The following is a 16,991-nucleotide window of genomic DNA, read 5'->3' on the forward strand; positions in this document are numbered from 1 at the left end:
AAAAATCTAAAGCTTGTCGTCTTTGCTCGACGGTGATCTAAGGCTCCGAAGTTTGGTACCAAATCCAATCTCTATGTTCCTTCTTTAGTGTCTCTTTCTCTCTCTCTCTTCTTAATTTTATCTATTACCCAACGGCGCACCATTCAACTTTTTATGAAAAATCACGGGATTTTGATTAGTGAGACTAAATGTTGTGTTGGTCGTGGCATTGCATTCGTTTTTTTGCACGACAAAATACTTTGTAGACGGGTAAGAAGCAAATCAAAAATGTAGATTTGTAAAATAAAAATAATTTTGCTTGCATTTTCATTGATTGTCAATAGGCATTGCGCGGTTAACTATCCTATTTCATGCGGAGAAGACACTGAGCTTACTTCTCGGTATTAATGCATGGATTACGAGAAACGAAAGTTGGTAGCATTCTCATTGAGACGTCATAAACAAAAGTATTTTTTTTCCTATCAATGTCCAAACATAATTACCGAGAACCAATGTGTTAATTATTAAGTTTTTCTTAAGCTTGTATTTGAAATCGAATTTTTAAAAGAGAAGTTGAATGAATAAAAGAAAATAAATTTATTTACGAGACAGTGCATTGTATTCTGTACGCTTGGGTGGCGGTATCAGTCTTACTTTGTTCGTCTAAAACTGATTGAAATCGCGTCTAGAAATTCACACACAGGAAAACATTCGCCAGTTAATCTACTTACGAAGCCCAGTAGATCGAGCCCGACACTGTATTTTTCTCGCAGAACATGACAACGATTCGAAAGTAATTCGTCGTAGGTCCCGACTTCAGAGCAGTTCAAAAAAGTAAAATTTATTGAATTCCGTCGCAATGTTCAACGGATGACACTGATGAAGACATTGAATTTTTATCTGCATGACGTTTAACGCGACAGATCTCTCGATTTTGAGTTACGAGCCGCAAATTGAGCCTATTTTTCAGTTTGAATATTTCTATCCAAGATGTTCGGCTAAGGCCCTTCATCGGTCGAAAAACAAAAGTCGTAGAACAAAACCAACCGAGTATCGAATCTAACTGTGGGAGTTAGCCAGCCTACAATTACCTCAATCTACGAACAGGTTCCCATTACATGTTAATTTGTAAATGTACACATTTCTGGTTGGACTCCCAATATTTGGTTGCCACCTAACTCTTTTCGTTAGGCGGCTGCCATACCACAATCACACTAGATAACGAAAGATTTGGCATTGTCAATCAGTTATGATAGTTTTGTCCATTGAATCGGTGTATAATTAAAATGATTGAAGTGATTGACGTTACAAATGTACTTGAGAGTAAATAATGGACGATGACAATTCATTCGCTTGGAAATCGCTGTTCGAATATTATGAGTGAAGAGCGAAAATTGTGTAGAATTTTCGAAACAAATAAATAACAGCAACGGTTTGATGAACCGCGGTTAATTCGAATTGTTTCAAAATGTAATGAATGACAACCGTGGCCCTACGTTAGTGAAGGGTCGTGACGCAAGTCCATTCAAACTGAAAATTTGACAAATTTTTTTTTTCCATAGGACTGAGGAATCATGGCCCTACGTCAGTGAAGGGCCGTGACGCAAGTCCGTTCACACTGAAAAATTTACCTTTTTTTTTTCGTTGGACTGAGGAACTCACAACTTTTTTGACTTTTCCCCTCCGCTCCTTCTATCCCACTTAATTTTTTCGTAATCTAGGCGTCCATACGAGTTCAACGAGCTATCACACGCCTCATAAGGTTAAGATTTGGCCGAGATATTAAATTTCAAAACTTGGAAGAAATAGATTTTCATACATTTTGAAATAGATGATTTTACCAACCTTTGTCCCTTTGTCACTTTGTTACAACGAAACTTTTGAATTTGCCGGTGGATTTGGCTGAAATTTTCAGGGTATGTCAAGGATGTAATTCTAAGAAACTAATTTGAAGGAATTTTCATAAAAGTTTATAATTTCGGAGCTATGAGCGTTTTAAGCTATTGAACTATAGGACCCATAACTCAGAAAATATGGCAAATAGAAAGTTCATTTAAAAGACAAATTTACAGAGTTTCAAATTTCAGTCGACACGTGTTTCAGTGTTTTCAACAGAAATCTACCATATGGGAGCTATGAGCGTTTTAAGTGTGAGCTATGTCAGCCATAACTCGGAAGTTCGTTTAAAAGACAAAGTTGTTAGAGTTTCACTTCTAGTCGACACGTGTTTGATGGTTTTCCCCAAGAATCGATCATTTGGGAGCTATGAGCGTTTTAAGTGCGAGCTATGTCAGCCATAACTCAGAAATATGGCAGATAGAAAGTTCATTTAAAAGACAAAGTTATAGATTTTCAGATTTTAGTCGATGCGTGTTTCATGGTTTCCCTAAAAAGTCGCATATTTGAAAGCTATGAGCGTTTTAAGTGCGAGCTATGTCAGCCATAACTCGGAACATATAACTCTCGTATAAAAGACAAAGTTATAGAGTTTTATATTCTAGTCGATACGTGTTTCATAATTTCCCTAAAAAGGGTCATAAGTGGCAGATGTTGAGGAAGGAATTTTTTAAAATTGTGAAATATATTGCTTTAAAGAATGGAATTCAAACGGAAGAAAGCCGAATCATCTGCCACTTGTTGACGCAAATTTTTTTGTTATAATTCTCTTTCTAAAATTTTTCTTGTAAAATTTTTGTTGATCATACTTTCGCGTGTTTTCCTCATCAGATGCCATTTGTGACGCATATCTTTTTGCGTGTCGAATCTGTAAGCGTCACCTACACCGATATCAGTTCTTTTGTAAGTGGATAACAGAACAGGCGTACAGCGTGGATACAGCGTCACACTCCACTGTAAGTGGTTTTGGGCGATGAATGAATGCCACAGTTAGACTTAATGAAAATATTTGTTATTCTAAACTTTACTTTATGAATGGGACACGTTAAAAGTAAATGTTATGAAAGTTGTTAGTGCATCTGTCTGTAACGATTTTACTTGTTTGCCGTACTTAGGACTCATGAAACCACATTTTTTGTTTCAGTCGTAACAACGCACTTCTAGAAAAAGTGCTATTAATGACAGCTGCCAAATAGAGTACTATTTTGTATGAAATTTTATCCCCACTCTTTTACAGTGTAAAATTTTGTATGGAGCACTGTCAAGTTTCAATACCCTATTTGGAGTACCACTTTTGCTTGAAGTGTGTTGGTCGTAACCATAAATGGCATCGGGGAATCTGGCACACGCGATCTAAGTATGCGTCCGTTTACTACATGCAACGAAAATTCATGGCTGTGCCAGATTCAATTTGGTATGGTGTGCCAAATTACCCACGCCGTCAATCGTTAATAAATCAAAAACGCAATTTATTAGGTTTTGACACCTATTCGATTTTCGATTTTAGAATGCGCGTTTTTATAGACAAAAGTTGTCCGCTCTTACTATCATTTTTTTGCAATAATTATTGCACCAATCCCTACCACTTCTCTACGATCTCCTACCACTCTTACTTACAATATCACCCATTTAAGTAATTGCCGTTGAACAATCCGCTACTTTTTTAATCATCGTATTTATTTGGCATTTTTTTCTAATTGAGGTAGAGCTTCTGTTGAGAATAAATATTTTTTTAATAAACTAATTACCATCACGATTACTATAATTGAATTAATCATTTTATTTTAGTAACGCAAAACGAGCGGAAGAAACTATCGCTGAATATTCAGCCAATAAAAGTTACTCCAACCGATGATAAACCGTATGAGACGATGGCTGTTGACGACATTAGACGACCGTTAGAAAAAGTTGAAGATGATGACGGCGCCGTTGGCTATGATCCGACAATTGCAACCGGTTCAGTTGGAATTCCCTGGCATCCCGGCTGTCGACAATAACCTTAATCCGGAATTGAATCGTGAATAGAAAATTGCGCCATTCCACCTTTGTTAGCAATCACATACATTTATCATCTCATCCTAACGGTCTGGTGTACCCGACACAAGAAAAAATGTGGGGAATGAGAGTTGTGAGAGGTGTGGTCATACATACATTCTGTGACATTAGCACGATCCAAATTAAGTGTTCGTAAACGTTATTGATCCTAAATTCGTAAGTTAAATTTTCCTTTTTGACGTCCATAACATGTATGTCGTAGTTTTCGACTCGCGTATCTGTGTGCCTATAAAGTTGGCGCGCTTTTTTGCTTAAGCTTCAACTGAAAGTGATGTGGGCAATACCCACCCCAAACCAATATAATCCATCCGCGTAACTTAACTAAAGAATCAGCCACACATTCATTGACTTAAAGATAAACATAACAGATAAAGTGTTTATTGTGTAAAACGTACTTAAACACATTCGAAGACTTTCACTTCAACATTAGCAACATTTGTTCGAATGTACTGCTTTTGTAAAGCATTACATTCATTACATTTCGTTCACTCATTCATTTTGAAAGTCCTTGCTTCTCAGAATACAATAAAAGGATTCTTTCATTGAAAATGGTTTCATATACGAGCGAATGCTACCATAAACGTATGGATGTTCATTGAACGTCAGACAACATACTACGTCCTTACTTCTTGTCACTTGCCATCCCACTCTTCACGGACTTTACATTTTTTCTGAGGCTGACCTGATTGTAAGTAAGGACCAGCAGATTCAAAACTTACAAGAAACTTACATTAGAGGAGGTTATAGCAAAAAATGGAATCATTGTTGACGAGGCCAACGCTTGCCCGCCTCCAGAAATGCTGCCATCAGGTCAAAGTAAAGTTAAAAGTCCAAAAAATAAAAAAACAAATCTGTGAATAGATGACATCTATTAGATGAGCCAATTTTTTTTGTTCCGAAAGCGGCGAAAAGATTTCGGTTCATTTCAAAAAATTTATTAATAAATGGGTCAGGTCATGGAATTCGCCATATAAAGGCAAGTCATATATACACAATTCGTGTCTTCGAAAAGTCACAAAATTTCATTACAGTCGGCGACTGAAAAAAAACTGACGCATTTCGTTTCAGCTGATCCACTCAACAAAGAAATCGGTGCGTCTAGCATTCACACACAGGAATACATTCAGAGTTTATTCTGCAATTCTGCTAACGAGCCCAGTTAGACCGAGTGAGGGCACTGTGTTCTTCTATAACCACATTGATAAGGATAAGGAATTAATTGAATCTATCACGATGTTCAACGATGACACTAGAGCGTAGAGTTTTTGTTGGTGTCAGTTTAGACAGAGCCGAAATCCCGACTGTAGAAGTCTTTCCTGTCACAAACTGCAGCCTAGAGGTGAGTGGGCTGCCCATAAAAGTGGGCTGCCCACGCCCATGGGCATGCCCACGGGACATGGGCATGTGCACTTTACAATTTCGTGGGCATAGGGCGCAGCATGGGCACTTTTCAAAAATGTGTGATCCCACAAACTTAAGTCTTAAGTGCAGTCTAGACTTTCCGTACGATGTAATATTCATTCAAGGAATTTTAAAACAGCTATCGCACATAAAATCGTGTTTCCAACTGTGCTGTCAACATCGGTTTCGCCTCAGATTGACAATTTTCACATTTTTAGCGAAAATTTCCTATGTGGGCCTTGGGCATGGGCTGGGCAGTGGGCATGCTTTTTAAGATTCTTGGGCATGGGCTGCGCCGTGGGCATGCTTTTTTTTAAATTATTGGGCTTTGGGCAGGGCGGGCATAAAAATTAGGTATGCCCACTCACCTCTACTGCAGCCTAATAAATCCACTTTCCGAATAATGTAGGTCACAGGACGATTATATAATTGTCATGCCATAAAATTGTTAGCTCAACATAAAGTCGAATCTTAGGCTGTTACCCTGGCACAAGAGTTTCCTCACAAGTATAACACAGTAGTGAAGTCAGGAGTGGTGTAGACATCAAATTTTCAAATGAATTTTCATTTTGAGAAGTTGATCTACAGATTGTTCAATCTGGCGACAAAAAGTCTATTGAGTTTCGGTTTTTAAATTAATATTATTTCCTTCAATTGAATAAATACAACCAACACACTACGAGCTACTGTCATCACTCTCACTGTTGAAATATACACTGCTCACTAATGAAATGTTCGACGAACCAGCCGCATCGTCTTTTTTATGTCCACTATCTTCACCACCGATTTGACTAGATGTCTCTGCCACAACCGTTGCTACCGGTCCTGTGGCACCAATTGCAGCAGTTTTATTTTTGTCGCCTTTTTTAACGATTCCTAAATTATTCCCGTCGAATTTGCAAGTCATCAATTTTTGTCTTTTATTGGCACTACCGGCTTTGGTCGTTTCGCAGGGTAATGCAGGTCGATTCATAATATCCGACATTTTCTCCTTCTCTCTTTCGGCTATCGTCTTGGCCGACTGGAGTCGCATCAGTGCAGCCATATTTCTATCCTGTTCACTTTCCGGCAACAAATTTATGTCCAGACTGCATCGAGCCAACAGTTTCTTATCTTCCTCTTCGGACAATTTCAGTTCCTTTTTCTCGCACGAAATGTAGCCCGCAATCGTGAATTCGCCTCGTAGTTATCGCTCCACGTAGTATCGTTTCGTTGGTACAATTGACGCAATCGAGGCTTGGCATCGTCACTGGTTTTCAAATCGGACACGACATGCTCCAGTTTGAACATGGGATCATCGAACAGTTTCTTCTGAACATTTTTGTCATCCGGCACGATCTGTTCATTTTCCGTGGGATCCCAGCGATTCTCTTGACGTCGGGCACCTGACACAATAACATAGTCCAAATTGCCGGGATCCGTTTTGATAACGATGTAGTTGTCGCACAAATGACATTTCATGCGAAATTGTTGGATGGGGTCGAGTAGTACATTCCGATTTTCGTTTTTTCAGCATTATAACGGACACCTGTTCGGAGGAGTAAAGAAATGAACCAATGACACAATCCGAATAATCTAAAGCATAGGAAACCTACCCATTCCGATGTGGTTCTTGCATCCTTCACACCAAATGTTGTAGGGCATTTCAAAACGTATAATGATGATACCCAGATGGATTTTACGGGCTCTTTCACGGAGCGCATGAGTTCCAGAAATTTATTCAGGCCACCCACCTTCGGATTGTAATCCGGTGGATAGTACTTGTTCTGTCCTTTGCGTTCACCCATTTTTTATGCTTGGAATTGGCTCCTTGTTTCTTTATTTAAAAAAATTACGTTCGCTGCTTGTTATTGCTTCACTGTAGTGTCATAATGAGGGACGTCATGTTTTGACACTTTTGACATTTCGAAAACGAGACGTTGGTTGCGTTAATTTCTACTGTTCCTTTCTTTGCTGAGTTTGGCGTAAATATTCGAATTTAGTTGTAGTGCGAGTCTGATCTTTTAGACAAAGAAGCGACCTGGCTCGTCACTTCGTATAAAGTTTCTGCTGGAGTTTGTAGAACTTGTGATACCTTTTAAGGTTGTACATACGTGGATCACATAAGTTGGTATTCATAAGAATTAGGAGACAAAAGAGACAAAGTTAAATGTGGTTTTCGTAGGATATGTGCATGATATTCTTACTGAGAAATATATTGCAGTTGACCTATTATAGCCGTCGAGCAAATCACAGAAACCACAGTTCAGACTCTCTTATCTTGTCATGTCAACGACTTTGTAACTGTGTGGTTCTAATCTTTACTTCTTTTGTTACACATGCTATTTACCAAAATTGTCATATGTCGTCGACGTAAATGATTACAAGCGTTAAAAAGGTATCACAAGTTTCTACAAACGCCAGCAGAGAAGACATAACCTGAAGAATCATTTTACTTCATTAACACTTAGATATCTCGAGCCGAGGCTACGCTTCATATTCACACTTGTACCTTCTTTACACCAGATCTCGTGCACCTACAACCTACACACTTCTACGAAATCTTTCAGGTTCCCCGAAAACTTATTTCAGTTATAAGAAATTGGCCACAATAGTTCAGTAAGATTCTGAATATCGCAAACCAACGTCTTCGTTGTTCGAACAGGCAAAAGTGGCAATGATAACAATAGTATCGCAGCTCCGATTTCGTAATTGCACACTACAGGGATGTCAGCAACCTATGAGATAAAAGACTCATGCGCACACATTCGCTAGTGACGACTTTAATTCGCAAATAAGGTTAACAGAGCAAGAGGCCAACTCACAATCCATAAAGAATAAATGGGGTTTAGCTGGTCTATTACTTCCCATCGGTCAAAGTATTGTTAATGAATGATGTTTGCAATCTCGGGCAAAGACTCAGTAACAACTTACAATTCTCACTGATATCTATAACAGCTAGAGTATGGGGTCCGCGATGGACTCGGATAAGAGTTTATGGGATAACTTACCCCAGAGATTCTTCGCTTCATTGATTTGTGGATGCAGAGATTGAGCTCTACTCGAATAAACGAGTCATGAATTTTAGGGGGGTTTGTTCGTGTCTGCAATAGGTTTAAATAGGCCTGTGCAACGGGATCCGTACTGGAGGGTTTACCGTCCAGATATTACTTTGAAGATGCCCGGTACAATATCAATTTTTCAGATGGTATAGATGTCGACTGGTCCTAATGGTTTATGAGCTCGACACATCGAGAATCGTATGGTACGTGCTATGCTGTTGTAGATTCAAATGCGCTGATATACGTGGTAGATACATTGATGAATTTTCTAGTGTTAAAAAAATCGAACGAAACAGTCTATCAGTTAATAAAATAAATGTTCTGAAAAAAGTCGAAAGAAAATTCGCAACAGAATTGAAAGCTACCGACCTCCGCGCAAATCACCAACAAATTCGCTATGAGACAATGATTCATTTTGTGCGACAAATGACGTAGTAGGACGATCATCTATATTTCAGTACATCCTAAACTGGTAATACCTTCCGTGTTCAAATTTACTCTATGCAATATATTGCCGGTCAATGCCGGACGTCAGAGAACATCGCTGGGAATCCCACGAAAATGAACAGATTCGTTGGCACCGTTGCAATTGACAAAATGTTCAAAGAAACTGAGTTCGATGATCCATTGTTCGCAAATGGGCAGTCGAGTGGAATTCTCGCCTGAGTTGTCGTAAAATTCCGATTCGCTTTATATCCTGTTCACAGATGTTACGTATTGCCAATTTAGCTTCTCGAGTCTTAAGTTCCCATTCGTCAAATTTTTTGTACTCAGATCAATTAATGAGAACTATATTTAACGATTGTACCGGAATTCGTCGAGCAATTCCGAGCAGGTTGGTAATCAATTAACCCGAGTCGTGTCCCTCGGAAGCTTAGAAAACGAGAAAAATGCAAGTTATCACAGAATATGGCTTATCGAAATAGCAGATTTCGTAGAGAAGTGCGCAAATAAGTGTTCGCAAACCCCAATTAGTGAGGCTTTCGAATTTATTTGTATCACATGAATGTAGGAATATGAGATTGAAAATAAACGTGTGTTGACTTCAGTTGCCAAGAACGCTGTGACAAAATATTATTTTGTGTCTAGGCGTGTGCGGCGACAAATAAGGAACATTGTGCATGCGCGATCACATAATATCGAACACGATACTCACTCGAATCTCTCATATTGCAGCAACGGACCATATGATCATTAAAGTACCACGTGAAAGGGTATCGTTTGAAGGAGATAAAGTGTCGTGATAGTATCGGGAACTCGACCGCATTACCTGTCGAAGGCACGACCACAAAGTCCGCAAATTCGTTTGTGCCAAGAAAAATAATGACAATGCATAACTCGATGTTGTACATATTGCAAATTGTTTCAGACTGACCGAGTAGCCTAATATGTAGTACATGTCATTGACAAGATAGTTTAGTACGAAATTAAAACTGCATTACAGAATTGCAACAATTGCATAGCGACGATCACATTGAAGGATGAAGCAATGAGGTTCCATAGCTGTACAGCAGGAAAACATGTAAGCACAAAACATTTATTTTCACATACAGAACGTCTGGGGGATGCGGTTTAGACTGCGGACTAGTAGTGGACCAACATAAAAAAGACGAGCGCGTACGCATAGCCTTCTGCGTATATCTAATTGAGCAGTTACCTAAGTATCTTTTATAGGGCAGTGTATATTCAACTAGGCTGTGCGTGGGTCACGCACTTAACACTTATTGATCTGCGTTAAGAGCCCTATGCGCGGTTAATGTAGTTTAAAGTAAAAAGTTAGTTGGTATTTTGCATATGTGGTTATTTTTATTTCAATTTTGAAGGGGAAATTACATATATCATTTACCAAATTACAAGAAACTAGAAAGCCTCGACAAATTACGAATCACCGTACTGGATTCGTTTCCTTTCAATTTCATGAAAACAGAACAATATATCAATATCTCCTCCTAAATTATATTGTATTTGATTGAAGTCAACGGTTCTCCTCAAAGAGTAATCGGCCTCATGAGTCACGAAAGGATCTACAATTTATTAAATTTGTATATTTTAAATTTTTTATGCAAACTTACCATTCTATTTCACCACCGGACTCCCTGATTGCTCCACTTCCATTTAGTTTATTGATACTAACAAAGGAGTGTAACGAAACATCAATTGATTCGCCAGAGAAATTTGCTCGATTGTACTGTAAAATACACATTAGGGCCCTAGTAGTGCCTTAGTCCAAGGACCCAAAATTTGTTTAACAAGTTTCTTTCTAACGAATTATCGCACAATATTCATCTAATTCTTAGCTCATACTATGATTATATTGCCAACATGAAACAACAAATTACACGAGAAAATACTGAGTAATTCGAGTATCTCCTGTCTACCGTACAGTATATTTAATTGTATTCAGAAAATACCAATTTAAGTTGAGCCGTCAGTATCGGCTCAAGTGGCGTGAGGGAGACCCAAATGTTTGTTTGTGTCATTATTTCATAACATACTCTTTTTTATATTCGCCGGTCCCTTCTGACTCCTACTAAACGCCCCACAAATGAAATAGAAAAACAAAAGCAAATGTCCTCACCGAGAAAACCGCAGCCCATGCCCAAGAATCTTAAAAGCATGCCATAGACTGACCAAGCTTTGCTCGAGTTATATGTAATCCACAAATAACGACGAGTCACCACATAGTGAAATTTTTCGCTAAAAGATGTTGTGCGAAACATTGTCAATTCTGCAGGCGCATAAACATGTTGACAGCATAGTGGAAACACATTTTATTGCGATAGCTTGTTTTTAAAAATTCTGGTGAATATTAATCGTTATCCGGAATATCAAGACTCCACTTAAGACTTAAGTTTTGGGTTGAACCACACATTTTTGAAACACAGTGCCATGCTTGCCCTATGCCCACAAATTGTAAAGTGCACATGCCCTCCTCCTTGGCATGCCGAGGGCGTGGGCAGCCCACTTTTTTTACTGGCAGGCCCACTCACCCTCTAGGCTTGCCAGTTTGTTGAGTGAAAGAGTAAGTGCGTGTCCACCGTTCACAGGTAGGACTCTAACGGACCGCGCACACACTTTCTTAATTTTTATATCTGACACCAACATACAAACTACCTCATTTTACGTCTATTCTCGGAGCCTACATCGTACCTTCCAATTGATAGAAACAAAAATTACAGTGACAAAAAAAATATTTCGGGCGTATATCCGTTCGAAAGTTAGAGCGTCGAGTGTATATATAGGTGAAATACCAAAGTTAATAGCAGGCTCAGTGCAGCGCGACTTTTTCACACGGGCCATAGGAGCAACTCCGACTAATTTATTTTTTTATTCAACAAACATTCTATTCGCATTCGATTACCTTCCAAATCAAACAAAAATTACGAAAAACGATGAAATTTACTCGAGTTCTATGTAAAATAACACGCGGTAGGGCCTAGGGTAGGCCTACATTACTGAGGCTCTCAACGCAGGGGACCTTAAAACTTCACCTGAAGATTACGGGGTCCACTCACCCGGATTTAAAAATTTTAAAAACTTTTGTTTCCTGGATTGGTTTGACAGTACCTTATGCATTTGCCGTGTACATTTACATTTCCATCTTTATTTTGCCATGTAAATATCACCAAAAGACCTTACATCACTTAGGTGGCCCTAATTTCACGAAGGGCCGACCGAATCTATGCCCATCTTCGACTTAGCCTCACTATTTCGATATCGCTTCAGGGAAAAAACAATTTTGAAATCGGATTGATTTACTCAAGAACGACGTGACAGACGGACAGAACGCGACAGATTAAATTTTTATTGCAGATGTCGTCAATCTATGAACATAGGCAACACACTTTGCCCTTACCGTCTGACCTTCGAATCATCAATTAACACTACGGCATCGTAATCCTATAGCCCCTTCGGTACTTCGTACGGGGGCTAAAAAGAAATAATAACAATAGCGTTTGACCGTCAAAACTTTTTATTTTACAAAAAAGAGAACCAATCGATTTACACGCAATAGACCCCAATACAACGATTTTTTCGGCGTGCAATCTTCCGGCACCAGTCTCAGTAGTAACTTTGTATCCGCATTCTGCTGCCAATTAATTTGCGATCACTGTGTCCACCAGCATCATACAGTAAGTTGACCCCCATGTTCGCTCTTCCCACTTCACACTCTCTTTATTTACATCATGAGCCTGGTCGGAACAATGGGTGCGATTGTGCATGTACCTCCGTATTCGAGGATACCCCATCAGTTCTGAATGGTAGCACTACGTGAGATATTGGATGTGTGGAATGGTATGGATGCCACCGTAACAAACATGGACAGAACCATACAAATTAGACTCTTCTGATTATGCAAAGGCGATTGAACCTTAAACAATGTCGGTGGCCACTTCCGCACGCATGCAGCGAACAGCCAAGTTAAACGATCCAATTAAAAATAGTCCAAGTTCGCACCTGAACAATTGGCACAAGAGTTTCCTCACAAGTATAACACAGTAGTGAAGTCAGGAGTGGTGTAGACATCAAATTTTCAAATGAATTTTCATTTTGAGAAGTTGATCTACAGATTGTTCAATCTGGCGACAAAAAGTCTATTGAGTTTCGGTTTTTAAATTAATATTATTTCCTTCAATTGAATAAATACAACCAACACACTACGAGCTACTGTCATCACTCTCACTGTTGAAATATACACTGCTCACTAATGAAATGTTCGACGAACCAGCCGCATCGTCTTTTTTATGTCCACTATCTTCACCACCGATTTGACTAGATGTCTCTGCCACAACCGTTGCTACCGGTCCTGTGGCACCAATTGCAGCAGTTTTATTTTTGTCGCCTTTTTTAACGATTCCTAAATTATTCCCGTCGAATTTGCAAGTCATCAATTTTTGTCTTTTATTGGCACTACCGGCTTGGTCGTTTCGCAGGGTAATGCAGGTCGATTCATAATATCCGACATTTTCTCCTTCTCTCTTTCGGCTATCGTCTTGGCCGACTGGAGTCGCATCAGTGCAGCCATATTTCTATCCTGTTCACTTTCCGGCAACAAATTTATGTCCAGACTGCATCGAGCCAACAGTTTCTTATCTTCCTCTTCGGACAATTTCAGTTCCTTTTTCCTCGCACGAAATGTAGCCCGCAATCGTGAATTCGCCTCGTAGTTATCGCTCCACGTAGTATCGTTTCGTTGGTACAATTGACGCAATCGAGGCTTGGCATCGTCACTGGTTTTCAAATCGGACACGACATGCTCCAGTTTGAACATGGGATCATCGAACAGTTTCTTCTGAACATTTTTGTCATCCGGCACGATCTGTTCATTTTCCGTGGGATCCCAGCGATTCTCTTGACGTCGGGCACCTGACACAATAACATAGTCCAAATTGCCGGGATCCGTTTTGATAACGATGTAGTTGTCGCACAAATGACATTTCATGCGAAATTGTTGGATGGGGGTCGAGTAGTACATTCCGATTTTCGTTTTTTCAGCATTATAACGGACACCTGTTCGGAGGAGTAAAGAAATGAACCAATGACACAATCCGAATAATCTAAAGCATAGGAAACCTACCCATTCCGATGTGGTTCTTGCATCCTTCACACCAAATGTTGTAGGGCATTTCAAAACGTATAATGATGATACCCAGATGGATTTTACGGGCTCTTTCACGGAGCGCATGAGTTCCCAGAAATTTATTCAGGCCACCCACCTTCGGATTGTAATCCGGTGGATAGTACTTGTTCTGTCCTTTGCGTTCACCCATTTTTTATGCTTGGAATTGGCTCCTTGTTTCTTTATTTAAAAAAATTACGTTCGCTGCTTGTTATTGCTTCACTGTAGTGTCATAATGAGGGACGTCATGTTTTGACACTTTTGACATTTCGAAAACGAGACGTTGGTTGCGTTAATTTCTACTGTTCCTTTCTTTGCTGAGTTTGGCGTAAATATTCGAATTTAGTTGTAGTGCGAGTCTGATCTTTTAGACAAAGAAGCGACCTGGCTCGTCACTTCGTATAAAGTTTCTGCTGGAGTTTGTAGAACTTGTGATACCTTTTAAGGTTGTACATACGTGGATCACATAAGTTGGTATTCATAAGAATTAGGAGACAAAAGAGACAAAGTTAAATGTGGTTTTCGTAGGATATGTGCATGATATTCTTACTGAGAAATATATTGCAGTTGACCTATTATAGCCGTCGAGCAAATCACTAGAACCCAGTCTCAGACTCTCTTACTTCTTTTGTTCACACTATTGTCAACTGAAAGGTAGGTACTGAATCTTTTACTTCATTACATTAGTTTCAGCATACATCACACTATTCTAGTGAGCGCTACCCACAACTCGTCGCTTATTTTTTTTCCCATCGTGTCGTTGTATTTCATTCGACCGTGTCCCACCTGTAAATTCCACTTCGTAGACGCTTTTAACCTGTTACAGACGGCAAGTCCAGTATTTTTAGCTGGTCTATTACTTCCATCGGTCAAAGTATTTTTAATCGAATGATTTCAACTCTTGTACTTCAATTTTTTTAACATGTATTTTCCCATATGTAGGATCGTATTACCCAGAGCTTTTCATTATTTTTGTCGTCGTTATCGATAACGGATGAATAGTCGTGTGCAATAGGTTAAATAGGTGCAACGGATCGTCTGAGTTACGCAGATTGTCAGGAGTTGTATCGTCTAATGGTTTATGGAAAATCGTGTGAAGGCTAATTACGAGAAATGAATCGAAAAAAATGAACTAAAATAAAAGTCAGTCAGAATTGCACGATTGAAGCGAGTGGAAAACCACTGACCAAAAGGGTGGCGAATCAATTTCTAATTCCTTTCAATTCCGTTTAATTACCTCAATTACCGGAGTAACTCGTCTAATTGCCGGATTCGCTTTATATCCTTTCAATTCCTTTCAATTTCTGTCAATTCCCATTCATACCTGTCAATTATGTTTAATTACCGGATTCTCGAGCAATTCCGAGCAGGTTGTGTAATCAATTACCCGAGTCGTGTCCCCCTCGGATTGAAGAGAAAATAGAGAAAGTTATCAAATGAGAAGTCCGGTGGTTCGCAACCCCAATTGTGGTCGTTTTATCAATGAAATTAAATGGATAGGTATGGCCAAACGTTCAAATTTGTTCTAGCCGGAGCACATACGGATTTGCATGGCGCCACCTCAAACGAACTCATTTCTAGTGCAAATTTCCAATAGAAATGAGTTCGTTTGAGGTGGCGCCATGCAAATCCGTATGTGCTCCGACTTGTATGGACTGACCATACCTACTTATCTACTTTCATTGCGTTTTATTGCAAAGTAGAAGTTGCAACAAATGGCTAAAATTGAAATGAATGATCCATAGCTTGTACAGCAGGAAAAACAAACAAACGAGCCATCAGAACAGTCGGAGCGTTTGCTGCGACTGAGCCCCGTACAAACCCGTATATCTATTGCGTACGTGACCCTAGTGCGTCTGTCACCCTACTTTGACCGTAAGCCTATTGCGCCGGTTAATGTAGTTAAAGTAAAATTATTATGCAATGTGTACATCTTACAAATTGCGCATAGCGCAATTACGAAGCCCCGTACGACGTTCCTTTCAAATGAAACAAAAATTTCAAATCGCCCTAAAATTTTATTTTTTTGAAGGGCCTAGTATCGGCCTCAGTCCGAGGACCCAAATTTAAAATTTTTTTTTTCAACTACATTCTATTCGGCCTTTGATTACCTTCCAAATGAAACAAAAATTACGAAAAACGGATGAAATTTGCTCGAGTTGTATGTAAAATACACATAGGGCCCTAGTAGTGGCCTTAGTCCAAGGACCCAAATTTAATTTTTTTACAACAACATTCTATTCGGCCTTTGATTACCTTCCAAATGAAACAAAAATTACGAAAAACGAATGAAATTTGCTCGAGTTATATGTAAAATACACATAGGGCCCTAGTATCGGCCTCAGTCCGAGGACCCAAATTTATTTTTTTTTTCAACTACATTCTATTCGGCCTTTAATTACCTCCCAAATGAAACAAAAATTACGAAAAACGGATGAAATTTGCTCGAGTTATATGTAAAATACACATAGGGCCCTAGTAGTGGCCTAAGTCCAAGGACCCAAATTTAATTTTTTTCCAACTACATTCTATTCGGCCTTTGATTACCTTCCAAATGAAACAAAAATTACGAAAAAGGGATGAAATAGACTCGAGTTATATGTGAAATACACATAGGGCCCTAGTAGCGGACTTAGGCCAAGGACCCAAATTTATTTTTTTTTCAACAACATTCTATTCGGCATTCGATTACCTTCCAAATCAAACAAAAATTACGAAAAACGAATGAAATTTACTCGAGTTCTATGTAAAATACACATAGGGCCCTAGTAGCATTTCACTTCTAAGGCCCTAACTCACGGTCCACTCACCCGATTTAAAAAAAACTTTTTTTTCCTGGATTGGTATTGACAGTACTTATCATTTGCCGTGTCATTTACATTTCCATCGTTTATTTTGCCATAAATATCACCAAAAGACCTTACATCACTTAGGTGGCCCTAACTCACGAAGGGCCGACCCGAATATGCCCATCTTCGAACTTAGCCTCACTATTTCGA

General features: G+C 39.1%; 1 protein-coding gene, 2 long non-coding RNA genes and 1 pseudogene across 3 annotated transcripts in view; 1 reads left to right on the top strand and 3 right to left on the bottom strand.

Annotated features, from left to right (window-relative positions):
* LOC119074065 overlaps nucleotides 1–5,644 on the bottom strand; it is an 8,574-nt gene extending 2,930 nt beyond the window's left edge. The window contains exon 1 of the long non-coding RNA XR_005087133.1: nucleotides 5,511–5,644. This is a non-coding gene — a long non-coding RNA (uncharacterized LOC119074065). The remainder of the gene's footprint in view (nucleotides 1–5,510) is intronic.
* LOC119074063 overlaps nucleotides 1–14,837 on the top strand; it is a 17,137-nt gene extending 2,300 nt beyond the window's left edge. The window contains exons 2-3 of the long non-coding RNA XR_005087131.1: nucleotides 6,534–6,537; nucleotides 14,827–14,837. This is a non-coding gene — a long non-coding RNA (uncharacterized LOC119074063). The remainder of the gene's footprint in view (nucleotides 1–6,533; nucleotides 6,538–14,826) is intronic.
* Nucleotides 5,960–7,206, bottom strand: LOC119074025 (annotated as a pseudogene).
* LOC119074026 (coiled-coil domain-containing protein 130 homolog) lies at nucleotides 12,983–14,231 on the bottom strand. Its single transcript, XM_037179966.1, is given in 3 exon segments — nucleotides 12,983–13,285; nucleotides 13,288–13,883; nucleotides 13,951–14,231. Coding segments are annotated over 3 exon segments (1,044 nt in total). The 5' UTR covers nucleotides 14,144–14,231; the 3' UTR covers nucleotides 12,983–13,030.
* Nucleotides 14,838–16,991: the final 2,154 nt, after the last annotated feature.

The sequence above is a fragment of the Bradysia coprophila genome, unplaced genomic scaffold (genome assembly GCF_014529535.1).
Source record: "Bradysia coprophila strain Holo2 unplaced genomic scaffold, BU_Bcop_v1 contig_138, whole genome shotgun sequence".
NCBI classification, from domain to species: Eukaryota; Metazoa; Arthropoda; class Insecta; order Diptera; family Sciaridae; genus Bradysia; species Bradysia coprophila.